The sequence below is a fragment of the Amphibalanus amphitrite genome, unplaced genomic scaffold, assembly GCF_019059575.1.
Source record: "Amphibalanus amphitrite isolate SeventyFive unplaced genomic scaffold, NRLGWU_Aamphi_draft 000692F_arrow, whole genome shotgun sequence".
Taxonomy (NCBI): Eukaryota; Metazoa; Arthropoda; class Thecostraca; order Balanomorpha; family Balanidae; genus Amphibalanus; species Amphibalanus amphitrite.
This window is the reverse complement of record NW_024882186.1, coordinates 254930-281762: the sequence shown is the minus strand read 5'-3', so window position 1 is coordinate 281762 and position 26833 is coordinate 254930. Positions and strand designations below refer to the sequence as shown.

General features: G+C 49.5%; 2 protein-coding genes across 15 annotated transcripts in view; one reads left to right on the top strand and one right to left on the bottom strand.

The window, feature by feature from the left end:
- Positions 1-2522: 2522 nt before the first annotated feature.
- Positions 2523-15723, bottom strand: LOC122364697 (60S acidic ribosomal protein P0-like). 5 transcript variants are annotated; one of them, XM_043335333.1, is made up of 4 exons: positions 15550-15723; positions 3647-3994; positions 3258-3404; positions 2523-3123 (listed from the first exon to the last, which is right to left on the bottom strand). In XM_043335333.1, the coding sequence occupies exons 2-4, from the start codon at positions 3962-3964 to the stop codon at positions 2650-2652; spliced, it is 939 nt and encodes a 312-aa protein (XP_043191268.1). In that variant the 5' UTR covers positions 3965-3994; positions 15550-15723; the 3' UTR covers positions 2523-2649. The 5 variants fall into 5 exon arrangements, with proteins under 5 accessions (XP_043191268.1, XP_043191270.1, XP_043191273.1 ...); XM_043335335.1 differs by lacking the exon at positions 15550-15723 and adding an exon at positions 14103-14170; XM_043335338.1 differs by lacking the exon at positions 15550-15723 and adding an exon at positions 13943-14121.
- The window catches only part of LOC122364695 (translation initiation factor eIF-2B subunit delta-like), a 28558-nt gene continuing 16128 nt past the window's right edge, over positions 14404-26833 (top strand). For 2 of the 10 annotated variants that reach the window (XM_043335325.1, XM_043335324.1), the window contains exons 1-7: positions 15883-16012; positions 23165-24106; positions 24375-24635; positions 24752-24886; positions 25141-25277; positions 25561-25846; positions 26058-26185. In XM_043335325.1, the coding sequence (XP_043191260.1) occupies positions 23987-24106; positions 24375-24635; positions 24752-24886; positions 25141-25277; positions 25561-25846; positions 26058-26185 (1067 nt within the window). In that variant the 5' untranslated portion in view covers positions 15883-16012; positions 23165-23986. Of the gene's footprint in view, positions 14434-14748; positions 14850-15882; positions 16013-20319; positions 20344-23164; positions 24107-24374; positions 24636-24751; positions 24887-25140; positions 25278-25560; positions 25847-26057; positions 26186-26833 lie in introns of those variants that run through there. The other 8 variants (XM_043335323.1, XM_043335322.1, XM_043335331.1 and 5 more) reach the window with 8 other exon arrangements.

Below are 26833 nucleotides of genomic sequence, written 5' to 3'. Positions count from 1 at the left end.
CACTCTCACCACCGTGCAAAACGCCCCCCTTTCAGAAAACTGGGGGCGTCTTGCCCCATGCATCGAGTAGGCGTCTTGCCCCATCCACTCCATTTCCGGTCAACAAAATATTGACAAAAAACGCGCCACTAACGCCGCAGCATAATACATTCAACAGAATGACAATAAAACGCAGTTTTGAGTGATGTGCACAATAGCAAGTTTTGTGATATAAAGAGGGCATCAAAATATTAGGAAACTTCTGTAAAAACAACAAAAACCACACCCAAAACCAACATCAGCACCTACCCACGCTGCTCCTCAAGACGCAGAACCGGAAATAGAGACCTACGTAAACAAGCAGCTGACTGTTCTGAAAGACAGGATAAAACACCTATCCGTCGATAAGAAATACGATTTTTTTAGGGGAGGCGTTTAACCCAGGGGTGCGTTTTCCCCACAGTTACCCTATACGATCAACCTTCACTACCTTGAGGTCTGTTTTGCTGTTGGGCAGCTGTAAGGTCATGTGACGTCATCAAAGGTCACCAGCGGTTTTTTGCCAATAACTCCGTACAGGAACAAGATACAGCCGCGCGGATGGTCTCATTGTGTTCAGCTCGTCAAGACGCATCGAATGATATACATGATGACCTCGAGGTCACGTGACCTGAGGTCAACCTTTGACATTGACCTTTCGAGGTCAACATATATATCATTCGATGCGGATTGACGAGAGGATCACGATTATGCCCTTAGTTTGTTCCTATCTTGACTAATTCGAAAGTTATTCGAGAAAAACTCTCCATACCTAGCGCCGCCATTTTGACTTTTTCGACCCCTGTGACGTCATATTTGACCTGACCTGAAAATGACCTTAGTAAAAATTGTAGACCTTGACCGTGCGTATCCGATGCCGTTTACCGCTTGTCGCTATCTTGCTCCGTTCTCGAGATCTCAGGGGGGGGGGGCGGTCATCCGCCCCCCCCGTCGGTGCGAAGTTGGCGCAGACCCCCGTCGGTGCGCGGGTTAAGACAGCAGGAGTTAGGACCCCAGATAGGTATGAAGAAAGATATTCACAGCATTTAGCAAAGGCATTTATTCGTCATCAAACGCACCACTTGTCCTTTGAAAGTAATTTATCACCGGCTAACCTCTCTACGCCCTCCAAGCAGACGGATGGCGGTCGGGATTGGCTGGCCAGACTCCTCTGACTGGGTGCCACCTGCAGAGGGAGAGGCCAACGAGTCTCAGCATACTGCCGCGCGACATCACACCGTAACTCGTCGAGGAACAGTCAGACGCGGCCAGAAATCGACAGCAGTGGGCACGCCAGTGGGTTCTGCCATTGCTGGCTCTGGCGTGGAACTCCCAACCTCGGACGTTTAGCCAACTTGCATCATGAAAACTTTTAAAAGAAACGTTCCAAAGAACCAGAACCCACCTCGTACTAACTATTTACGTCGGAAGAGATGCTCGAAAACGGCCGCCGTACATTTCTAGATGTGCGATACCTGTAATCAGAACACCAGTATGAGACACCGAATAATACTTATTACCTCAAAGGGACATGCTTTATTCTCAGACAGCCAAGGGAAACTGTGGTATAATCACAAATCTCATCCAAATAATATTCATCATCATGATCACCAATCCTGAATAAAGCAGCACAAAAGGCAAGGCAAGAGCGACACGTACCTGAACCATCCAGAGCTCGTAAACGCTGTCCCGAACTTGTAGCTAATTAGCCTGGGGACCAGAAATAAGCCGTCAATAGTCCGCCAGGTAGTCACATCAAAGTCACGTTTCAAAGGGAGTCAGACAGCAGCCAATATCGACAGCAGTGGGCACGCCGGTGGGTTCAGCCATTTCTGGCTCCGACGTCTGATTCCCAACCTAGGACACAAGCTGAAAGTTCATCACAAAACACAAATAATAAATCAATAGCCAAAGGAAGAAGCTCACCTGTCGTAGACATAGCCGGAAGGTTGATTCCCAGATGGGTCGTCGTCCACTGAAAGATAATATCAGTATGTCAAGGCCAACCCCTTACGACGTATTTACAGGTAGGACACAACTCACTCAGACAGCCAAGGGAACATAAAGACATATCACAGCAGTCATATATTCGAAGTGATATCATCATTTAAAAGCTCGATACCGGCGCGTTAGCGTTTTAAAGGCGTACACACCTGCCAGTGCGATCCAGAGGACTTGGTTGTTAGTCGTTACATCACCTGAAATAAACACTTAGTCAACATCGCCTGTATAAATAATCACACGATTTGGTGCAGTCAGCGTTGGCGCAATAACTATGCCGCGCACAATCACTTTTCTGGCACAGAAAACGAAGCTTATCACAAATACTGACACACACGGCAACACATCAGATGCAGCACGCGAAATCAAGCAGTCAAAAATTGCCATAAATGAAACGATTAGAAGCATTTGTATTACACTTACCGCTCATGGCATCAACGACCAGAATGCTGGACACGTTGATCTGACCTTCCCCGCTCCCAAAGTCCCAAACAAACACTGAATTATACACGATGTCAATATATTAGAACCTCAGCTGCGGCCGGTATGGTCACCAGATATGCGAGCCGAAGGTCCCGTCCCAAGTACCGACATCGGGCGCAGACCATGACGTCTCGCAAGCGATTCGGCTTAGTCGAACAGGCCGAAGCCCATGTCGTCGTCCTCAGACTCCTCGGGCTCCTCGACCTTGGCCGGAGCGGCGGCCTCCTTGGTCTCGGCGGCCACAGGGGCAGCGGCCACCGCGAACTTGCTGGGGTCGGCCAGGTACTCCTTGACCTTCTCAGCCTCCTTGAAGGTGATGTCGGTCTCGGCGGCGATGGCCAGCAGGTCCTTGAAGCCGTTGATGATGCTGTGCGGCACGGAGGCGGCGGTGGGCACGCCGATGGTCAGCGACACAGCGGCCACATTGCGCACGCCCTGCACGAAGGCAGCGATCAGGTCGTCGTTGGTGAGGTCGAGCACCTTCGGGTCGAAGACGGTGCCCGAGTCGTACACCTTCTTCACCACCAGTCCGTACGAGAACGGAGAGATGCCCAGCATGTTGAGCAGGGTCGCCTCGGAGTTGCCCACCTTGTCGCCCTCATTGATCAGGTTCACGTCGTTCTGAAAACGGGATGGTGGTGGTTCGGTTGCCGTTAGCGGAACAGAAGCAATTTTATCATTAACTTCACAACCAGAAAACCAGAAACAAAGATAGTCATAAATTTGCAAGTAAAGCAGACCAATTCGGAACTTACGATGATTTCAATGGTACCCTTGGAGATCTTGGTGGCGATAGACAGGGCCTGGAAGAACGAGGTCTTCTCGGGACCCAGGCCGGTGTTCTGGGCGGGCACGACGACGTCCAGGGGCGCGATCGCTCCAACACGAGCCGGAGCTTTCACCTAAAAAGTGTCCAATCGTCACGAGCTAATCGAACACATGAAGCATCGTAATTACACCCACGAATCAGACACAGATCCAGTGTCTGCAACAGAGGGCATGCCAGTGGGTTCTGCCATTTCTGGCTCTGGCATGTAATTCCCAACTTCAGACTGTGGTCACAACTCTCATCATGCATTCATATTCATTTCTGATGCAATTCAATGAAAGACTGTATAGAATAAGTGTTGTTGCTGTTGCCTACCTTGTTGCTGAGAAGCTTCTCACGAACTTCACTCAGGTCTTCCTTGGTGAAGACGAAGCCGACGTTCTCCACGATGTGAGGGAGGAGCTTCTCCAGGTGAGGGTTGGAGTCCAGCTTGCCGCGGATGACCTTGCGCATCATGGTGTTTTTGCCCATGACCACAGTGGCGGTGCCACGCAGAGCGATGCGGATCTGCTGCATCTGCTTTGAGCCGACATTGTCTGCGCCCACAATGAAGCACTTGGGATATTCATCTAGACAAGCAGAGAGCTTGCTGAAGTAGTTCTCTTTCCACTTTCTCCTGTCCTCCCTGACCATCTTGCTGGATCAAGGATCACGTTTTAAGGACTGAAAAAGAAAAAAGCAATTAATCAGAGATTCAACTAAATACCATAAAACTTACTGGGACCCTCCCAGTTCCCCAACTTCAAAAACGTTGATAAATTGGCATAAAAGTGATGTACCGTGCTTAAAAAAGCAAACAAGAATATGTCAAATTTCATCGAAAATTATTTACTTGTTTTTTTTTTTAGATATTTAGCTTCTAGTTGTACCACCCCCTTTACTTCTCCAACGATATCGTCGCAATGCGAAGAGATAGAGAAGCGAAACTGAACACACATTCCTGAATACCTAGCTAGCCGAGGTCGTGTCCAAATCAGGTGTCATCCTAGTTGCAATGACGTCAGTGACATCAGAAATCCAATTACAGATTTGCGTCTGAGTTTCCTCACGTTATATCCGATATATGGGACTGAATAGAAAGGATTGATCAGTGATCACTGGTCAGGAACCACTGGTCAGGAACTGGTTAAAAGTGTACTTAGATGTGTCAGGATGACAGCAAGTGCTGTTTCGTTCATTTATCCTAGAGTTTTCAGTACAGTGACATCAGAAGCTCTCCACATCACAAAACGACACTTTATGACGTCACTGCGACGTCATCTTACGTGCAACAACCAACAAACTTTCCTAAACTATGGCTTAGGTATTCATTTAACCCTCGTCGGAGCTATTGGTTCTCTACATGCACGCCTGCCGAAGGGGGGGGGGATACGACCCCTCATCGTTTCGCCCCTGATGGAGCTCGAGCGTCGCGGAGAAAACGAGCGTGTGCGTCGTTACGAGACGCAGCGACTGATGCCTGATTATAAGGTATCAGGTCAACGGGTGACCTCTGAGGTCAGGGCAAGTGGCCCACGGCACGGTTCGGTTTTTGATAACTTCACAAAAAAACGGTCGCAGCGCCGCAATTTTGGCATCATAACGTTCGCCTCGCTCAGGCGCGTCGAATGGTATGCCTTTTGTTCGGGCGAGGTCCTCGTCAATGTTAGAGCCCCCAGGTTACAAGTCGGCCGAAGAAAGTCATATCGCATATCACTCGATTCGGCAGGTCTTCAGAGTCTATTGGTGGCTTTCCCGACTTGCTAGCTCAATTTGATCACGAGTTATTGGCGAAAAACTCTGACGACCCTAGTGACGTCATAAACGACATCACGCAAGCTCAACAATGCAAAAGTTAAGCATCGGACCTCGCAAGGAATGAAATCACGATTCTGTGCGCTTGATATAGATTACAGATTGTTCCCGGCACCAAAATAGCTGTTTTCATTTTCTCTATTGACTTACGATAGTGAGGTCACGTGAATGACCTGACCCAGGGGTGCCCAGCCGGAACTGGATTACTGGAGCCGAAGCCGCCGGAGCCGGCACATTTTGCCCGGAGCCGTGAAACAAACAAGCCCAGAGCTGGAGCCGGGGCCGTCAAAGAAGGGGCCGGCTCCAGCATCATCTTTTTTAAGAGGAAAAAAGCTCCAAGAGCTCAAAAGTGAGAAAGAAAAGCGAGTGCAGGATGAGATGAGCCCTGATCGGCGGCCGGCTAGTACTCTTGCCGGCGCTCACATACGCGCACGTTACCCCGGCAACGGGCTATTGACCAATGAGAAGCGAGAAAAGTGTTACGTCACTGCGATTTTTCATATACCTGTGCCCCCCGGACGTGACGTAGTGTGCTCGCGCGCATGCAGGGTCTCTGCGATCGAAAAAGAGCGCTAGCAGCGCGCCACTCAACGCCGCAATTGTCAAAAGCGGCGTGTTAGTATGCTTTATTATGAATGATGTGTGTAAAAGTGAGTTTTTACGTTGGTAATTTGGAGGAAATGGTTGGAATAAAATAAGTTATTTTTATTTCTGTTGGTTGGAGTCTTTATTCAAAAGATTTCGGTCTATAGCATTCATATTACTGAAAATACCTTCGTTTGAATAAATTGCAGATATTTGGCAACTGAAGTGTTGTAAGCCTAAATGATACGTAAAAAGGTAAGAGACACCCTGATTATCATTTGAGAAACGAAAATATATGCATTTTCCTTATAATACTCGCTCAATATGCTACTCCGCGGTTTATGCCCCGAGGGTGTCCGAGGGTTCCCGTTAGTTTGTCGTTGGCGCTCGGCTCGCGCGCGAGCCGACGTCATCGCCCGTGACGTCGGCTCGCGGAATGCGTCATACCCTGCACACAAAATAGCCGGCTGCCGAACAGCGCTATGGGTTTCCTCATATGCTGCTTTGAACGCAACAAGTGCCGCATTTTCAAATAAAGTCGCTAGGAACAGTGAAGATCCCAAGAAGTAAATAAAAGTAAAAGTCTAATATCTTGAATACCGGTGAATATTTTTTCGATGAAATTTGGTTTATATTCATTTTCGCTCTTTCAGAACCGAGCAAAATCACTTTCATGCCAATTTATCAACTTTTTTAAGGTGGGAGGGTCCAATAAAAATGGCATCTGTAGTGTAATTTTGTCGTACAAAATACGGTTGGTATAACTGTGATACATTGAGTTATTGTCCATTTCAGTGTTTTCATGATGGTTTCCACGTTATTTAGCGTGGAGAAGTAGATTCTATTTCTGACCTATAGAAAATGGGCATTAGTAGAGCAGATGTCACACGAAGGTCAAGGTTTTCCAGCCGAGGAGAGGCGCTGTAGATTTGTAGGTTGTAGGGTAGGTTGTAGGTTAGGTTAGGTCAGGTTAAGTTTGTTTAGGTTTTCCTAGAAAGAAGCACCACCGGGTATGGCGCCTCTCCTTGGCTGGAAAACCTTCGCGTGACGTCTGCTCCAGACTGGAAAACATACATACACTACGCCGGACGCCTGCGAGACCCTTACCGGGGTTAAATGAGCAAGTAAATGCGTATCAGGAACGGATTTTCCTATTCGCTCACCATTGTAGTCCGTTTGTAATGCGTATTAACTCTGCTCATGTAACCCCGAGCCCTGTTGCGCCGAAATCCGGCGCAATGCGCCGAAATTCGACGCAAGCGATTTTGTGCCGAAATTTCTGCGTGATATGCGCCAAAAATTAGGTGCCAATTTGTGCGAAAATTAAGCCCTTTTCATATAAAGCACATGTGCACATCTACTGATCAAGGCTATATCAACCAGACAGTGTTTCGGGGTCTTGTAGTTTGTACTCTCTCCTATGTTTGAGCGTCCGAATGAGTTTTTTTAATTTCCACGTAAACCGAATACCTCGGCGGGAGCCAGCGGGCCGGGCAGAGCCAGAGGGCCGGGCAGCGGAGCAGCACGTGCTCCGGCACATCAGCCTCTTCTCGGCTCACGGTGCAGAGCGCCGCTGGGCACCGCTTGTCTGGGCATTGCTGGCACGCGGCGGAGTGGAGACAGCCGATTCGGTGCCGTACTGGAGCGAGCGGCCCCGGTGGCCCGCCCTCATCTGGAGCACCGAAATGGCATCCTCTCGGTCCTTCCCGGGGATAGGGAGCGGCGGCGTGCTCCCGAGGAGTGGCTTGAATAGTGATTCTGAGCAGTTGTCGCGCCACTGATGCGAGGCCGTACAATGAACTGCCCTGATCAGCGATGGGGCGTTTCAGGGCAGGGCGGCCGCCTGTTTTGCCAGGTCGTCCGCGCCCTCATTTTCCTCGATACCGCAGTGGGCAGGAACCCACTGCTATTGCTTAACGACGCTTGGCGACGTTCCACAAGGTTTTCCATACCTATCTCTCTGCCGAATGTTGAGGCCTCACCTGGGCGGCCGTTCCTCTGCTGAGTAGACTCAGGGCGGCTCGCCAGTTCGAGCACACGACGACCGGGGCGGGGACGTCTCGTCCCGAAAGCTTTCTAGAGCCGCCCACGGGGCGAATCTGCTGCTAGATTGACCAGCGTACTGCATAAATTCGGTGACCATCTTTCGCCAAGAAAAATAAGGCGATCGAACTGCGACGAAAAATTTGTCCGCCGCCATGCGCTGAATTCAGCGCAATCCCGCCAATACGCCGGACATATTAGGCATAACGTGTATTTTTTCCAGTCTGGCGTCTGCTCTACTAATACCTGGAAAACGTGGTCTGATATGCAAAGGTCTAAAAGATATTCATGGCATATTCATGGCACAACCAAGTTTAAAAGCACCAATACAATATGGAAAGAAACATAAAATTGCTTGTATATCAGAAGAGTAACCAAATGCTCACTATCCTTTAACAATCCAAAAATTAGCCTAAAATGAATATATTTTGGAAACATTCCTTCTTCAGTTCCAACTGAAACTGAAGAATGCAGGGCCTCGGCTAAGGAATTTTGACTGGTGGGCCACTTGGGCAGCGACATGGACTGACCTTCATAGCCATAGCCCCCCCCCCCCTCAATTTTCGATTTCTCCCCAGATTTCGGCCACTTTATTCTGCAAAAAACGTCAGGATGGCATTCAAAAAATGTAAAAAAAAAAAAACGGGGCTCGACCCCCCCCCCCGACTCTTCACAGAGAGGAGAGAGTAGGGACCCACAACCCTCTCAGTGGTGATACTCCCGCGGTGCACATAAAATCGCACAAGCACGGAATATATAGTCTACGACATATCGTAGTACATATCGACATATCGACATGTCGTAGACTATATATTCCGTGGCACAAGTATGCACACAATATTGACGCAGATTATAAAACTTTGGACGATAACTTACGGCCGTGAGTGGATCGCTCGCCGACTAGTCGGAGATTCGGAAGCGGTCGGACGGGATCGGGCGTTGTTGGGTGGATCGGGAGGAATTGTGAACAGCACCACTGGCGGTCCCAGGGGGGGGGGGGGCCACGGGGGCCATGGCCCCCCCTTTGGTGCTGAAAGGTGGGGCCATACTATCTTTTGGCCCCACCTTTCAGATCGAACAAAAGTCCTAGAAAAGCTTTTCGTATGTTTCATTTTCTTTCTTGCGCCATCAAAGGACGTAAATTTCACTCATGAGTGGGCTCAGTTTCGCATTCTGTCAATTTGGCGGTCAGCGTCGCTGGCACCGGTTCACGAGTATGGCCGGATCTTATATGGAATATCAGCGTGGGTTTACTTGAGGCTCTCGTAGGCCCAGCAATGGCTGGCATGAGACCCTCTTCGGCAGTGGTGGGTGGGCCCTGCTAAAGGAGATTGGCTCTAAGACACTAAAGTAAGACCTCATGGGTTGGTGCTGTGTACCTCAGAAGCCCGGTGGTGACGCCGTATGCCGGCTTGGTTTCTTAAGGATTAGCGTGGGAACTCCGGGGCCTGCATAGAGTTTGCATGAGCTAGTATGTAATCTCAGAGGCATGTGTGTAATGTGTACACAGTGGCGGTCGCGGGGGGGGGGGCATCAGGGCCATGCCCCCCAAAGGTCAATAAAGGGGGCCATCATATCATTTGCCCCCCCCCCCTCAAACAACCAATGGGCCCCCATATAGGTGTATGGGGCCCTGGCAGTTATTCGATCGTCACGAGGCTCAAAAAACCCACGCCCAGCTATTAATATAGCTCCCACACCGGTCTTTGAGCGTCCTACACTGACCTCTGATGGAACTTCAGTGGCGGTCAAGCGCCCACGTTGGCCGCTAAGAGCCTACATCAACCTCTGAGACCCCACATCTGGCCTATGAGGGCCCCTAACCGGCCTCAGGGGTCCCAACCGGAGTCTGAGGGTCTCACACCGGTCTCTGGTGGCCTTATTTCTGTCTGTGGTGTCCCAAGACGAACCTTTAGGTGCCAATGAGGGCCCCGCACTGGCTGCTGAAGACCCGACGCCGGCCTCTAAGGGCCTGCATCGGCCTCTGAGGAGGGCCCATCTTGGCCTTTGAGGGCCCTCTGCTGGCCTCTGGGGTCCAACGACGGCTCATGCCGGTCTTTTAGGGCCCCACGCTGACCTCTGAGGGCCCATGTTGGCCTGTAATGACCCACATTAGCCTCTGAGAGCCCAACTCGGTCACTGATTGTCTCAAACTACTGGCCTTTGTAGTTTGCAGGCCCTGTACTGGTCTCTGAGGGCCCTAAACTGGCTTCTACGTGAAAACATACATGGGTGGGTTTCTGAAGATCACAGGGCTCACGCAGTCTCCGGCACAGCCTTACGTTGGTCCTGATCGAAATTACTTTACGTCCTGATGGTCCCGCGCAGATTCCCTCATATTTCGACGTCGGGACCCCATGAGCCGGTGTGGGTCCTGGGGCTGGCAGAGACTGATGAAGTCCTTAGGGCTCAGGGCCAGTCTTTTTAGCAGTAAGACTAGGCAGGTTGAGTCAGCCCCAATAGAGCCGTTGCGAAGCCCCGCAGGAGTCGCGCGCGGCCCTCAGATGCCAATTTTGAAAGCTCGGAACCTGTGGGGGGTCTCCAGAGGTCGGTGTACCTACTCTCTCCCGCCGCCACACAACTAGGTATGTTACCTATATGGGTAGGTAAATGTCTTAGTCTGAAAATGCTCTCTGGGTTTCACATGCTTGTTCAAAGCAAGAGGTATCTGTACTTTTCCGAATTGTTTTATAGTGGTAAGGTCATGAATCCGCGTGCCTGACCTTCCAGTATACCTATGCTACGCCGATCCGTCGTCATGGTGCAGTGGGCCGACCGGTGGAAGCACCGTGGGACGGGAAATGGAACTGGTGATTTTGCCTTAAATTGAGCTTAAAGATTTCACGCAAGAATCAGATGGATGAAGCATAAGTAATGCCAACTGCGCGGCACCTCGTGAACGTAAAAAATTAGCCAATCACCCCCCCCCCCCTCCCGGTGACGGATAAATGTTATGTCCCGCGAGTGTGACTTTGGCCCCCCCCCCCCTTTTGCTAGCGGCTGCGACCGCCAGTGAACAGCACGAGTGCAACTTTGTATACATGTATAAAGTCGGTTGTAGCAGGAACCCCAAAAGGGGGTTGTAGCAGCAACCCCAACATCTCTGAAAATGATCATTAAGCCTATTGGTGTCGCATGGAAAATAATTGACTCAAAAGCCCAAGCGCACTGCGCTGCCCTGATATTTTCTTTAAAAAAAACTAAGTTATGTACATGTTCACTTCTGGTGAACAGTGTCCCAAACTTCAGATTTCTCTTGGGTGTCTGAGTGGAAAATTCGAGCCACCCAAAATGTGAGAGTGGAAAATTATCCATTCTTATTCTTGAGTGTCATCTTCATCCCCAATGATAAATTTTTGGAACGCTGACTGTGAACGGTTCGAAATTCGTCCAACTGGTCAGATGTGTGACTGCAAGCATCATACCGGTCGTGAAGACGCATAATATCGCTTGCAGACTTCAATCGGCTGGAAATCGCCGACACTACCTCTAGTTTGACTCTGGCTTATATCGTGTCTATCGGCGAGCCGTCTGAGATCGCTCGCAGGCTTATCCCCGACCGTCTGAACTGGTCTGTTCTTTTTTCTTAGTCTTTCTTGTAACCGACTAACCACTCGATCGATCGGAAAGCTTGCAAGAACTCTCGCAGACCTCGATCGGCTGGAAGCCGCCGACACTATCTGTAATTGACAGAGGCAGACGTCTTTCACGATTATTGCATGAAATTTAAAGCCTCGGTCACACTTCACCGGATTGGACCAACGGACGAGAAACGGACGAGAACTGTCAGCGTCCGGTGATGTCCGTTTGTTTCCGTTGGACGTCCGTTTGTCATCCGTTAATATCCGTTCCATGTCCGGTGGTGTCCGGTTGAGCACACCGGACACCACCGGACATGGAACGGATATGAACGGATGAGAAACGGACGTCCAACGGAAACGAACGGACATCCCCCGGACATCACCGGACGCCGTCCGTTTCTCGTCCATTGGTCCAATCCGGTGAAGTGTGACCGAGGCTTAGTCCACTTAGTCCACTATAGTTCACTTTTTACCCCAAGAGGATATTGCAAACAATAGGTTGAAGTTTTTTCACAAGAATATGTTTCACCGATGGGTCCTTTACAGCCTGAAAATGTACGATAAGATCTGCTAATTCAATTTGAAATGTGAAAAATGTGAAATCTTAGATTTTTCGGAAAATTACTGGTGGGCCAAATCTTTGAGGCTGGTGGGCCATTTCGGGTCACTGGTGGGCCATTTGGCCCACCAGTTAACATGTTAGCCGAGGCCCTGGAAGAATGTTTCCAAAACATATTAATTCATTTGAGGTTAATTTTGGATTGTTAAAGGATAGTGAGCATAGGTTATTCTTCTACGATATTCAATCATGCTGCTCATTTTTAGTGTAAAAGTATACATTGAGTCCGAGTGACTGTTAAGAGTTTTCATATTCTTACATTATTTGACATCCTGAATCCAAAAATGATACTTATATGTTCTGGAAATAAAAGAAAAAACATAATCAAACCTGACCTAACCTTACCTATATACCTACTTGTACACAACGAATGCTACTTGTACTTGTACACAACGAATGTACAACTGTTTAACACTTATGTATTCATGCCTTAACATTCAGATGTAATCTCACAGACGGGACGCAACTTTCCAGCCGCCCACTTTCCATGATAGGTGTCTTTTGTATAGCTTTGCAAGGCTGGCACGTCCCTTGTGTACGGGGTTCCTAAATTCCTCTTCTTGACTCTCCTATCTCTATCCTACTGGACATTGTCGGAACCCAACCAGGTAAGTGAACCAGGTAAGTACAAGTTACAACCTACCAACCTACAACCTAACAACCTCAACCTAAAACCTACAAACCTACCAACCTAAAACCTAAAGCCTACAAGCCTACAAACCTACAACCTAACCTAACCTAAAACCTAAATTTTTTGCTGTTACATATTTGTATCGACAGCGTCACAATTGTCCACTCGGACCTAATATAGGGCCTGTTCCAGCGCCTCCAGTAGAAATTCTTGACTGGAGGCTCTACCAGAGGTTTCACTGGAGGCGCTGGAACGCAATCTGGAGATTTCTGGAGATTGGCATCACAGATACCAAAAGAATGACGATTGTTCTCTCTTGAAACGCAAAATTTCTTTTCAGTTTTATTAAGAAAGATTAACAAAATTATAGCAATGTAATTTTCTTTACATTCAAGTTGTAAAACAATCAGTCAAAATTCCTTTGTTTACATTTGTGATTGTCACATGTGCGCCATAATTGTAGACCAGAGCCTCCAGAGAAATTTGGACCTCTCAACTCTCTGGAGGCTACTGGAGGTTTCTGGAGCTTTGGCGAGAGCTTTCTGGAGCTTTCTGGAGGCGCTGGAACGCTCTCTGGAGGATTCTAGAGCTTTCTGGAGGTTTCTGGAGGTTTCTGGAGGCGCTGGAACAGGCCCATATACTAATACCCTTTGCCACCTTATCAAATTTGCTTGTGGCAAAGCAGTGCAGTACCGAAAGCCCAAATCAAAATCAGGGTTTTAGATGAACATGAACCTGTTGGAAATCAGGCCCATGTCGTCCCCTATCTCCGCGTGTGTCCACTAACACGAATGACGTCACGCATGTGGGCGGAGCTATGGGCGGAGCCTAACGCACGCGGCAGTCCAAGCCGCCATATTTGAATTTATATTTTAATAGAATCTTGCCGATATTTTGGGTGAAGTCAATTTATATGGATATCTTGGTGACAGTTTAGCTATACAAATACTAATTTATTATGGATGTGCGTATATTCAGCTTGGAATTGCAATTAAAGTTCCGCACCGCATAGATTCGAACTCGGGACCTTTGGAACACTGCGCGGGCACGCTAACCACTACACTACCGCGACCGCGCGGCGGCCGGCGGCAGGGAGGCTGCGGAGACATGAGGGGACATTTTACGCTTTTGTGAACAAAGCAAAAGATTTAGCGAAAAACACGTAATAGATAACTTGCAGAAAATTGTCTGTTCTTTCAGATAAGATACTTAGGTTTGATATATCTTGTGCAGACTTCATTCTACAGTGCTTCGAAAATCGCTCATTTACATGGGAATTGAACGGGGCTTCGAGACTTGACTCCAAATGACGTCACGAGCTGACGTCACGAAAAGGTAGAATCGCCGGACGACCCTACCTGGTATATAGGGCCTTGTTGGAAATGTTCGATATCTTCAACTACCCACGTTGAGACCAGGCAAGGGGAACCCGTAAGTCGTACCCCTTTCAAAACACATGAGAAAACAGAATGTAGGGTTCTAGTGTTGGGAGACAAATACATTAAACGCGCAGCTCACCAGGATCACCACACACGACGAAGTGGCAGCGGAAAAGGAAGTAGTGTCAGTAGTGAGTATTAAACTTTCATCGTGTATCACCAGAGGGCTGAACAGGGTATGGGCGAAGGGCTATTTTTCAAAAATACAGCCATTCTAATTTGAATAATTTAAAAATTAATTTTGTTTCAAATATTCCTACTGTCAATTTTCAAAACAAACCGAAATCATTTGCAACAGCCGAATATTTTCAGCTCTAACAAATTGCTACATTCAAGGCGCGCTAAAGTCAATTCAGGCGTAGGGAATATTTTTATGTAAACCTCAATATCAATAGACGCGTTTACATAGGGTTTGTTGCAAGCTTATATCTCCGTCCGTGATGTAGCAAAAGATGCCAATGGTGCTGAACAATTTACAAAATGATCCCCTCTAAATATTTGAAAACGACTGCATCGAAATTATCGCCAAATTAACGAGCTAGAGCCTCGTCAAATATGCTATGTAAACCGGGTTAATATCGGGACGCCGGTGAAAACAGGGCACCGGAGGGCCTGTTAGTCACGTGATATTTGGAAGTTCTCCCCTTTCAAGGGCCTTCTAAATGCTAAACGTCACGTGTAAATTTCACGAACCTTGATCAAATCGCCCCAGGCGCCCTGTTTTCACCGTCGTCCCAATATCGAGGCCTTGATATCGAGTAATTACAAGACGTTTGAGTTATTGACAAGATTCTTACGGATATAGGTGTTGGCAGGTCAAGGTGAGGTGTGTAGTGTAATATAGTTAAGTGTTTCCGACGACTTATGAGCTGTCCAGGGCATACACATTAATTGTAATGTGTTTATTCTTAACCCGCGCACCGACGGGGGTCTGTGCCAACTTCGTACCGACGGGGGGGGCGGATGACCGCCCCCCCCTGAGATCTCGAGAACGAAGCAATATAGCGACAAGCGGTAAACGGCAAGGGATACGCACGGACAAGGTCTACAATTTTTACTAAGGTCATTTTCAGGTCAGGTCAAAGATGACGTGTCACAGGGGTAAAAAAAGTCAAAATGGCGGCGCTAGGTATGGAGAGAGTTTTTCTCGAATAACTTTCGAACTAGTCATGATAGGAACAAACTAAAGGCAGCATCGTGATCCTCTCGTCAATCTGCATCGAATGATATATATGTTGACCTCGAAAGGTCAAGGTCAAAGGTTGACCTCAGGTCACGTGACCTCAAGGTCATCATGTATATCATTCGATGTGCCTTGACGAGCTGAACACAATGAGACCATCCGCGCGGCTGTATCTTGTTCCTGTACGCCAGACTGCAAAGTATGGCAATTTCGACGAGATCTCGTCGGTGCGGGCTTGTTCGGCTGGTGCGGATTTTGGAGTGGTGCGGTGCAGATTTTGCCTGGTGCGGTGCGGATTTGGCTTGGACCTTGGTGCGGTGCGGACTTCGCTTGGTCTTCTTACCCGGCCGGGTTTCCTTGTTGACTGTTCTTTGGAAAGCCCCACAAATGCGTGCCAGCCACGGTGACGCACGGTGACGGAGAAAGGTTTTAAATTTACTCTACGAACTAACAAATGCGGCAGAACAAATCCATTCTCGCCTCGGAAATTAACGTGATGACGACGTCATTAGAACGAAGACTGGTTGCGTTGGTGACTGGTATGTCACATTTGCGAGCAGCTGGTTTGACAGCACGCTACTTTGGAATGACGTCATTAGTTTTACTCATACGAAAGTTTGTTGGGGCGATTTTATCAAGGCTCGTCAAATTCACACGTGACATTTAGCATGTAGAAGGCCCACAGAGAGGGGAGAAGTTCCGAATGTCACGTGACCCAATATGCCCTCCGGCGCCCTTTTGTCACCGGCGTCCGTCTATTTGCTCTATTTCAAACTTCCGGTACAAGTGCGCGGCGCGGTCCCGTGGTGAGCGTTGCTCGTGAAACTGAAATGGAAGGGGAAATAATTATAGTGAGATGAATGAAGTCCCTTGCATTATAATTGCCCGTGTGGGTTTGGTGCGGATATTTTGGGCTCTCGGCTCGCTTTGGTGCGGATTTTCCGGCTCAGTTTGAAGGGTTGGTGCGGATTTTGAACTTGGGCCGGTGCGCCTCGTCGACCTGCGTGCCATACTTTGCAGTCTGGCCTGTACGGAGTTATTGTCAAAAAACCGCTGGTGACCTTTGATGACGTCACATGACTAGAGATTGCAATGCCGGAACGTTTTGCCAATCCCGGGATCCCGAATGTTTTTATTTCGGGATCCCGGGATCCCGGGATCCCGGTCTTGTCACTAAATGTCGTAAGAGTGATTTCCTACTGACATATTTTGCGTCTTTTAGCTTACCACAAACAAAGAGGCATCAAAAGCCAACTATGTCATTTGCATTAAAAACGATTGAATTTGCGAAGAAAATGTTTCAATTTGATTAGCATTATCATTTATTCCCAATTGGCCTTTATAAAACTGTGCGTCGACCAGTACGTTTACTAGACGGGTTCCAGCATATCCATGCCTCACTCATTCTTCGTCTACGCTACTCGTAGTTAGCGCGACAGTTTTAAGCCATTGCTGGTAGGTCTGTCTACTTAAAAACTCGCAACCAGTGTACGCCAAATTTGGCAGCTCCCTATTTCGAATTTCACAATGTTTTCAAGACGTCGGTTGGTCACTTCACCTCCTTCGGTTCCGCTTTCATCACTAATGTCTCTCAGAATTTGCTCGAAAGTCGCTTTGAGAGCAGAGTCACTGACTGGGAGAGCTCCACTCTACCGTCTTCAACGTCTGAATCAGTGAGCTCTGCCGTCACTTGCGTGACATCTGCGACACGAGCTCAAAGACTGTCTTGATGACCTCTTTTTCCCGGCCACGGACGGGCAAGTCAGAATCGCTGAACGATCTGTGGTCCTGATAAAGATGTTGCAGCGCTGATGCTGCAATTTTTTGGCGTTCGGGACCCCTTTTTCGTACGTATTTAAGCGGCTTAACCGCTGTGGGTGATACCCGGGAGCTACCAACACGGTCGATTGTGGACGGCCAATACGGGGTGCCAGCTAAATAGTTTATCTGCTTTATGTCACGCAGCACCATGAACAGTGTAAACAAGACTCGTGCAGCGGCTGCATTCTTTTTATGGTGAAAAACTTATTTTTTCGGGATCCCGGGATTGGCGGAATTTCGGGATCGGGATCGGGATTAAAATCCCGCCGGGATCCCGGGATCCCGATCCCGGGATTGCAATCTCTACACATGACCTTACAGCTGCCCAACAGCAAAACAGACTCAAGGTAGTGAAGGTTGATCATATATGAGGTCATTTATGGTTTATTGGGCCATTCCGACCCGTTTTAGTGGTAAAAACAGGGAGTTGATTTTTCCCCCATTGACTTATAATGGGAGGTCGAGAAATTGACCTGACCTTAGGTCATCGATATTAAAATTCCGAGATATTCAAATTGTAGCTACTGATGACCTTATAACATCCTGGGACTCTCAAAGGCCTCCGACATCTACTGTAGCTCTGGCATGGTGACAAAGTTGCAAAAAAGTGACTTGAGGTTGGGTCATTCAAAGTGACCTGGTGACCTGACCTTAAAAGTTAGGAGGTTCAAACTTGCACACCATGTGTAAAATTGATTAGAGAATAGTCGTACCAAATTTCGCGGCGCTACGCGCCGCGGTTTTCCCGCTATTTGCAAAAAACCTCAGGGGGGCGGATATCCGCCCCCCCCCCGTCGGTGCGCGTGTTAAGCATGTACATCATATACAGCTTGATATTAGAATAATGTCCGACGACATTATTCTAATATCAAGCTGTATATGATTACATGCTTAAGAATAAACACATTACAATTAATGTGTATGTCCTGGATAGCTCATAAACATTTACGGAATAAATTACGTACTGCCTTCATCCGTAACGCGCAGGGCAAGTCCTAATTCAAAATACAGGGCCCCCAAAGCAGGGTGTGCATTGGTATATGACCAGACTGGAAAAAGTCCATGTTACCATCGACATGTCTAGCATATCAGATAGATTGTGCGGAAATGTTGGAGCAAAATCTGGTGTAATTGTGCTGAAATATTGTTGCACAGATGGACAATTAAATTTGCCACCTATGAATCATTAACCCGCGCTGGGCCGGGGGGGGGGTGTTTGAACACCCCCCTCCTGCGGTTTTTCGCAGATATCTAAAAAACGGTGGCGCCGAGCGCTGCCGTTTTTGGCACATCTGTTCGTTTATCTTTTTCGCGCATGTTGTGAAAATTTCAGACCCAGGTCGCCTTAGGTCAGGTCACCAGGTCACACAAAGCGACCTCACCTCAGAAAATTAAGAATACTCGTCATAGCTACACCGACTGATCGATTGCCTTAAAACTTTCAGCGATTAATAAGAGTAACATTATCTATAAAATGTTTATCTCGGAATTTTGATATCGGTGACCTAAGGTCAGATCAATTTTGCGGACTCTCCGTTATAAGTCAATGGGAGAAAATTGAAAAGCGTCTGTTTTGCACGAACGCTATTCTAGACACTCTCAAACATCGAGATGTAGGTAAAATTGACACACTGAACCGGAAAATGGCAACTGTGACCCCTCGTTATGTCCCCGAGGTCATCTCAGATCACAAACAGAATCTAACAGTTTTTCGCTAATAACTTCTGCTAGAGGCGTGTTAGAGCGCTGAAAACGCCTTAGATGTGTTCGGCTCGACGTTGCGGATCGACTGATATGCAACATGACCTTTTCCGGTCAGGTCATGACCTTGACCTGAGGTCAAATTTTCAAGTTGACCTTTCAAGGTCAAATTATAGTTCATTCGACGCGTCTCGACGAGAGGAACACGATGCTGGCAAAAGTAATGTCTTGGCTTTTTTGAGTCAAAAATTATTGCCGAAAAAACGCTTTTCGTAAAAATGGCTATTTTTGGAGTTTTTGCCATCTGGAGGCTAAACCGTTGACCTGAGGACAAATCTGAGAACATTACTCAGACAGGTCTGTAAAAGGGCTATCGAATGCGCTTTTCTGCGACGCTGTAGCTCTATCGGTTCCCGAGATAGCCGTGGGCAGTTTCCAAAATGTTGAAATAGTCAACATTTTACCTTTGGTGACCTCTGGTGACCTGACCTTTGACCTGACCCAAAAAATGACCCTAAGTGTCTTCGTCCTTATTTTGGACGTTCTTTCGATTGCCGCTTTTCGCGTGTCGCTACGTGGCCCAGGAGCCGAGTTAGAAGGGGGGGGGGGGTGTTCCAGTGTGGCCAAATTGGTGATGTTGCGGGGAAAGTCACCCCCAATGAAAAGTATAATGACATCCTCAGAAATTTAAAATTACATCATCACGACGTTTTTGTCGTGAAAGCATACCTAGTGTAGGAATAAAGACTAAAAATGTTCCAATGCACGATTCGCATCGTCATACTCGTACTTTCGCGCTTACAATGTTGTTTTTTTATACATCTTTAATGACAATATTTGAAGTTTTTTTTTGTACTTTCCACCAGAACTTGAAGTCAGGTATAGTTTTTCCACATTAGGTACCTGTAAAAACTGCACCTAAAATGAGGCTGAAGACGAGTTTTTTGAAAATAGTGACATCCTCATACGACTTTTTTATACATCCTCCCCCTAACGCTAAACCAATTTGGCCACACTGGGGTGTTCAGACACACACCCCGGCCCGGCGCGGAATTTCAGAGCACCGGCCCGGCGCGGGTTAACAAAAATTGGTACAAAACGACAAGACCTTACCTTAATTTTAGCTAAATTTACTTGCTACACTCTACATCTACACTTGAAGTTGAATTGTAAGCCTGTGTCGGCGTCACTGTGTATTAAATGTGGTGGTGTGGGCAGTGATGTCAATGTGCTAAAACATGGTGTTGGCCTGGCTGGACACCATCGAATATAATTAGGTAACAACTACCCAAGATGATCATGTGTCAATGTCCAGAGATCTATCTGTCAGGGCCTGCTAGTGAGCATTTCAACGGTAGTCTTTTCCAAAATACTTGACAAAAATGTGTTATTCATCCTGAGCTTTCCCACAGGCTATAGGGCTTCATGGTTGAAATGTTGTATCTAAGCCAACCATTAGATAGATCTGTTAGCAAATGCATCGCTTGTGATGCAGGTTGCTGAGCTATTCATATTGTCACAGCCTGCATCCTGATCCACCTGTTGCAGGTAGAGAGGCCATTTTCCAATAACATGTATGCCTCTATTGCAGACTTGTGGCACAATGGAGCTGCTGGTAAGCTGTTGGCCAGTTAGCTTAGATGCAATGCTGCTCATATCTCAGCAGATCTTTTCTTGCACAATTTCTTGCAGTTATAACAAAATTATCCGGACATCCATCTCGCAGTGTTTACCAACACCAGCATTGCCAGCCTTCATGATAATGCAGTCATGCATGTGCTGGGGCATCCCAGCCGCTAGATTTTCTGAGTTTGAACTTGCCTGGCTTAGTTTTGCCCTGTCCAATTTTGACATGCACCTCCAATTGGCCCGTGCTTTTGACAGCTCTTTCCTTAGTCATGAATATGGTGCACGTTCTGCTGGAGGAAACTGGAAACATTTTCAAGGAGATTGAGATCGGAACCATGTGAGATCAACCGTCGTTTTCTCAGAGAAACTCAGCACTCCTTGTCCTGTTTTTCAATCTGACGCAGTGCCTTTATGAACACGGTGTGGGTGAGGTGGATAATTATTGCGAGCTCAAAATCTAAGAGTCCTCCTTTGCCGTCCGCCTGAGATAAAGGTGCTGGTCTTGATGCTGGGTCGATAGTAATTAGTAATTGCCATTGATTATCGTTTTCCGGAGCATCATGTGCGGCTGCCACAAGCAGAGTAGCTGAGCATATTGCCCCAGACGTGGTTCATGGCTAGCCGTGCAACTCTGGGAACTGTCGGCACGTTCGAGCTGCTGGTCACCCACACACAGGTATGGCGGCTGAGAGGATGGCACGGCCCGAACGATGACGGATCCGACCAAATCGCCTGCCGCCTGTTCTCGTCTCGTCTGACCAGCGCAGGTGGTTATGGGCGCAAAATGACCTTCGCAGTCGGCGCGCCCTAAAGCCCCAATAAACAAACAAACAAACCAGCGCAGGTGTCCCCACGTGAACTTCAGGTGGTCGCCGCTTTCAGTTTTGGTGTCACTTTCAGCTTGAATTGCTGAATGTCCAGGCTGTTTTGCGGGTAGCGGTGAACTACCATATGATGCGTCTTACTCCCTGGGTTGTTGGGCCTTTCGGCCAGCTTTCGAGTCGATTGATTTTGATATCGTTTCATCTCCATTTTGACAGTTACCCTTCCAAGGGCAATCATGTGGTCATTGTTGGCTGAGTTCGCAGCCCATTCCACAATTTGTGACGCTTCAGCCCGATGAGCAGCTATTTCATGCTGATATTAAGGTGTCGACAGGTCATCCTTTGGCTTATGACACCATGCACCGTTCCCGCAGCTTTACTGCGAAAGGAGAGCGGATGCTTGACGCCATGACTGTTGGTAATTGCAAAGTGACTTCCACCTCGGTGGTGATTCGACTCGTACTGAACGCACTTATAGTTTTCACCCGAGGTCAGCAGGTACCCTGGCTGTGAGAGCTGAAACCATGGGTAAGAGTCCATTGAATTTCCGTGCTCTTTGGTCAGAAGTGCGGAAATCGAATGTCCGGATAATTTCGTTACCCACTTTCTGTGATTTAAAAGCACTGCCTCGATGTGCAATCCGCATGTTTTGCGCTCACCTATTTCGCTACCGTTCTATTTCTCTTTTTCAGCTTTGAATAGCCAGTGTATGCTTTGCATAGCCAGTGTATGCCAGTGGATGCTTATATGTAGACGTATGGCTAATTATACAGCCGGCATCTCTGCGATAGCTCTTATCCGCAGAATCCACATTTGTGTTTTCCTACATCTGAACCTACATTTGTGTGTTCCTGCCTGCCTACTAGGGCTGTAACAAACACGTGATACTAATACTAGCTTATGAAGTCGAATGTGTGGGTATGTGTGTGTGTTTTTTATATATGTTTTTTTCGTGTTTATGTGAATTAAATGCGTGTCTGCAATGTGAGACAATATTCAATATTAAAGACTATTTTTCATAAAATAAAGTTAGGTAAAGTTACTCAGTCAACCTTGAGATTTTTAGAGATACCTTGCAACAGCGTGTCGCCGGTAATGGCCAAGATTTAGGGTAGCTGACGTATGATAGTACTCGGTCTTGTCCCGCGTACGAGCACCTTCCTGCTTTGGTGTCAGCATAATCCTCAGTTTGTACCATTTGCTGACTGTCGGATAAAGGTAGGGCTGGTGCAAGCCCCCCCCCCCTCCCCCCACAACCAGAAGTCGGGACGTGAAATATTGACGATACATGCTTGACTTGGAGCCGGCGAACTCTCCGTCCCGGCCACTACGGCGGCCTCCGGCCACCTGAGCTGTGGTGACAACTCGGCGCGCTTCACCGCGCTCCATACTGCTGTGTTATTTGATACCTACGTAACGTAACCGGAGCCCGCGCCGCCGCTCCGCCGTCGGAGCGTGAGGTGCAGTAAAGCCGCTCCCGCTCAAATGAACCGTAATTTTCGTCCTTATCGATATTGCTCTGATGCAGGGTTTCCTCAAACGATTTAGTGTCCAAAACCCTTTTAATTGCAGTTTAAGTCGCACCAGTGAACTTAGTCAAGATTACCATGCTCATTAACTATGAATCCGACGACTTTTTCTCGACGTTTTTCTTCCTCCTCATTTCAGTTAAAATTGTATTTATTGCCTGTTGCTGTGAACCAATACAAGGCTGGCTTTTGTGCTTATGGTGTACTTGATACCGCAAGCCGCATACTAACCTTCCCTAGAACTGTAACACCATAGTAGTGTAGAAGATATGTGGAACTTGCATAGCCTTTTGTAAAGTCTGCACGGCGAACTTACTTCGTTAAGCACGCTCATGTAATCAAATTGACCCTCCGTTCCGCTACCTACCGACTACCCACTCCTCGAACACACTTGTTGGCGAAGACTTGTTCCGCTAGTATATACTAGTGCATTTACCGTGTCCCTGTGCCGCAGGCTGAGCCGAGCCGCTCGTTCAAGCGGCGCCAGCGGAGGAAGAAGCAGCAGGAGCGGCGCCGGCAGGCGGACGGCAGCGCGCCGGCCGGCTCCTCAGACGAGCACGAGCCGCGCACCGCCGCCGGAGGAGAGCCGGGTGAGGGCAGTGCGCCGGCCTCCCGCAGATCCGGACAGGGAGGACACCCTCGGACCGACGGCGGCCAGTCCGGACCGGAACACGCCGCGCGTGAGGCCGACAGACCCGCACCGGTAGCCAGCAGCGGCGAGACAGAGGGACGAACCAAGTCGGCCAAACGGAGGAAACGCAGGTCCACTGGTCCGTCCAGTGCAGCTGCCAACGACCAGCAGGCTGAACCGGCGGCCACCACCCCTAGTGAACGAACCGAACCGGTACCCTCTACCCCCACTGAACGAACCGAACCGGCACCGTCTACTTCCTCTAAACGGACCGAACCAGTGCACTCTGCCTCCACTGAGCAGACCGAACCGGATCCCTCCGCTTCGGACCAACGGACCAAGTCGTCCCCCACTCAACAGACCGAGCCGGTGCACTCTGCCCCCACTGAACGGACCGCACCCGCACCCTCCGTTCCGAGTCATTGTAGCGCTCCGGCACCAGAGTCTGGCGCTGAGCCGTTGCCGGAGCGGCGCCGGGAGACCAGTCCGGTGGTGAGCTCCTCAAGGGAGGTGCTGCGCTCAGTGCGCGCGCTGCAGACGGTGCTGGGGGAGCTGCGCACCCGACTGCTGGTCGAGCCGCCTCCCGCCGCGCCCTCCGAGGCCCAGAGCGCGGCCCGGAGCACCGCACCCCCTCCACAGGTGACCATGGCTCCTCCGGCAGACGCCGCCGAGGCGCCGCAGAAGACCAAGGAGCAGATCAAGGCGGAGCGCAAGGCCAAGGCCGAGGCGGCCAAACTCGCCAAGGCGGCTAAAGCTCAGAAGAAGGTAAGGACGGTGAGGGGCCTGTCTTCTGTTATCCTCGCGAAACAGTAGCGCTAGGTTCTCCATTTAGATAGTTGATGTTTAAAGCTCCATTTAGGTGAAGGGTAATATTGGCGTCAAATACCTATGTATGCTTTTTGCACCGTCACATTTTTAGATGGTTTAATCGTGTTTGTGGTACACACAGATTATGTTCTAACATGTGTAGATAATAGATATGTTGAGGCGCATGGCTCGTGCTGAGTCGTGAGCGTTCCTTCTCTGACTGCAGCAGGCGGCAGCGGCGGCTGGAGATGGCGACGGTGGCGACGGGCCGCCCTCCAAAGCCGCCCAGTCCGGCGGCGGAGCGCCGGCAGAGACCACGGCAAAGTCCAAAAAGAAGGCGACGCCCAGCGGCGAGCCGGCAGCTGCGAAACCGTCTGAGAAGACGCCGACACCGGCCGGACAACCAGAGCCGGAGAAACCCGCCGGGGAGAAACCCGCCGGGGAGAAGTCCAAAGCCGAACTGAAGGCGGAGCGGCGCGCCAAACAGGTCAGTGGACGGTGGTGAGTAGAGGATAGGCCGGTGAGACTGAGCTGTTGTGCCTTCTCCGTGTTCGGCTGACACATCCGAGTACACCAAATACTGATGTTTGACGCTCTCTCCAGGAGGCGCAGCGGGCAGCCAAGGCTGCCGCCGCGGCCTCGGCCGCCGCGACTAAGACGCCCAAGGCGGGGGCGAAGGCTGCCAAAATGCCAGGACCGGAGCGTGTTACGCCGGGGGACGCCGACCAGCCGCACAAAGTGAGCCGTCTCAAGCTGTACTCCGGCGTGCTTTTTGGCTCTAATCGACCATTTTTAAATGTGTTAGGCGAGCTCCGGTGGCGTGTTTTTGTATTCAAACATCGAAATAGTGTATGTTGTACATTCGGATTCTTTTTCTAACAATATAGCATAGATTCATCATACAATTTGTATATTTTCAGCAGTCATATTCATTTGATGTTTGTGGCTGGACGTGCATGCCTGGCAGTGCCTGTACATTTTTGTTATTTCAGGAGTCGTCGAAGGGTGACCGTCGCAGCGCCAAAAAGGCCGCCGCGGAGAAGCCGCCAGCCAGGAAGGGCCTGCAGATGTTCTCGCACCTTCTGCAGTTTGATGCCAGCAGTGCAGACACCGCCACCGGCAAACATGGGTTAGTCACCTGCGGGCCGACGAGAGGATGGAACGGCGCCGAGGGTGGAGCTGGACTTGTTTGGGAGGAATGGAATGGATGGGCAGCTAGTAGGTTTGGGACATACCGTGTACACTAGTACAGGGAATGCCGCCTCTCTCGACTATGCCGCTCAGCTACTCCGCCATCAAAACCAGATTACACTGCCTTTAGTACGGACTTCTCTTCCCTGCCTCCCGGGCTACCGTGTCTGCCCTGCCGTCTGGGCGCGCTCTGACGCCGCTCGTTGGCCAATCGTCCCCAGTGTGCCGCCGGCGCTGGAGCCGCTGCTGCTGCGCCTCTCTGCCGGCCAGCTGACGGGCGGCAACGCCGGCGCCGTGGCGCTGCTAACCGCGCTCGCCGACCTCGTGGACCAGTACGTGACGCCGCCGCAGCGCGAGCTGCTGCGCGACCTGCCCGACCAGGTGGCGGCCGCGGTGGCGCAGCTGGCGCGCCGGCGGCCACTCTCTGTGGCCATGGAGAACGTGGCCCACCGGCTGGAGCAGGCCATCCGGCACGAGGACGTGCCCGCCGACAAGGGCGACTATGAGGTGAGCAGTGAGCAGTGACGTCGCCGGCCGCGCGGTCAGTGGGGGCGGGCTGGCTGCCTGCTGAGTCTCATTTTACTAAAGTAGACGTATTTCGGATGGCATAGTTCGTGATTGTGCCATGTCTCTCGGTCGTGGTCAGTTTCTCATTTGTTGTGTGTTATTCGCCCCTCCGTTTAATGTTACTGACTGCTTGCCATGGTTTTGTTGTCAGGCGAAGCGGTATATTATTGATTGGATCGAGACTTTCATAAATGACCACATCTGCAAGGCGATGACGGCCATCTCCATGTTCGCCGGCAAGAAGATCACTGATGGTGATGTTATCCTGACTTACGGCAGGTCAGTGAGCTGGTGGGGGTAGTGGAAGGAGGCATGGGTGTCACCGCCACTAGGGACACTAGGGACATTGTCCCTAGAAGTTTTGAAATCATCGAAAACTACTAGGGATTGTCCCTAGAAGTTTTTGGAGCTCCCTTTACTGGGGACACGCAAAGAACCCGGGACACGACAATGGCGGCAACTGGCTCAGCTCTCCCAACACATGTTGTGAACGGTCACGTCAACATCGCCACGGTAAATAAAAAGGCCCGCGAGCGGTGTGCCTCCTCACAGATATGACGGTGCCCTACAGGCACGTGTGTGTGGTCACCGTAAAGCTGGATACGGCAGGCCGGCACTCGTCCAAGAAATTGGTCGAGTTTGCTTCCTAGTCACCCGAGGAGACACCCGAGCCGATTCTGGAGGTGCCCAGCATGATTGCTGAAACGAACTCGGCTGGTCACATCCAGGTCCAGCTTATAAACCCGACCGATGACGACATGCAGCTGCCCCGCGCCGGTTACGAGCTGGGGCAGACTCAGCTGCACAAATAAGGGGCTGGTCGCCACAGTGCGCATGGACCCGGCGAGGTCAGGATCAGGGCGGTACTGGGCCGCCGCTCTGGGCCGGCCGCTGGTCAAGCCAACATTTCCTAAATCTCATTCCTAA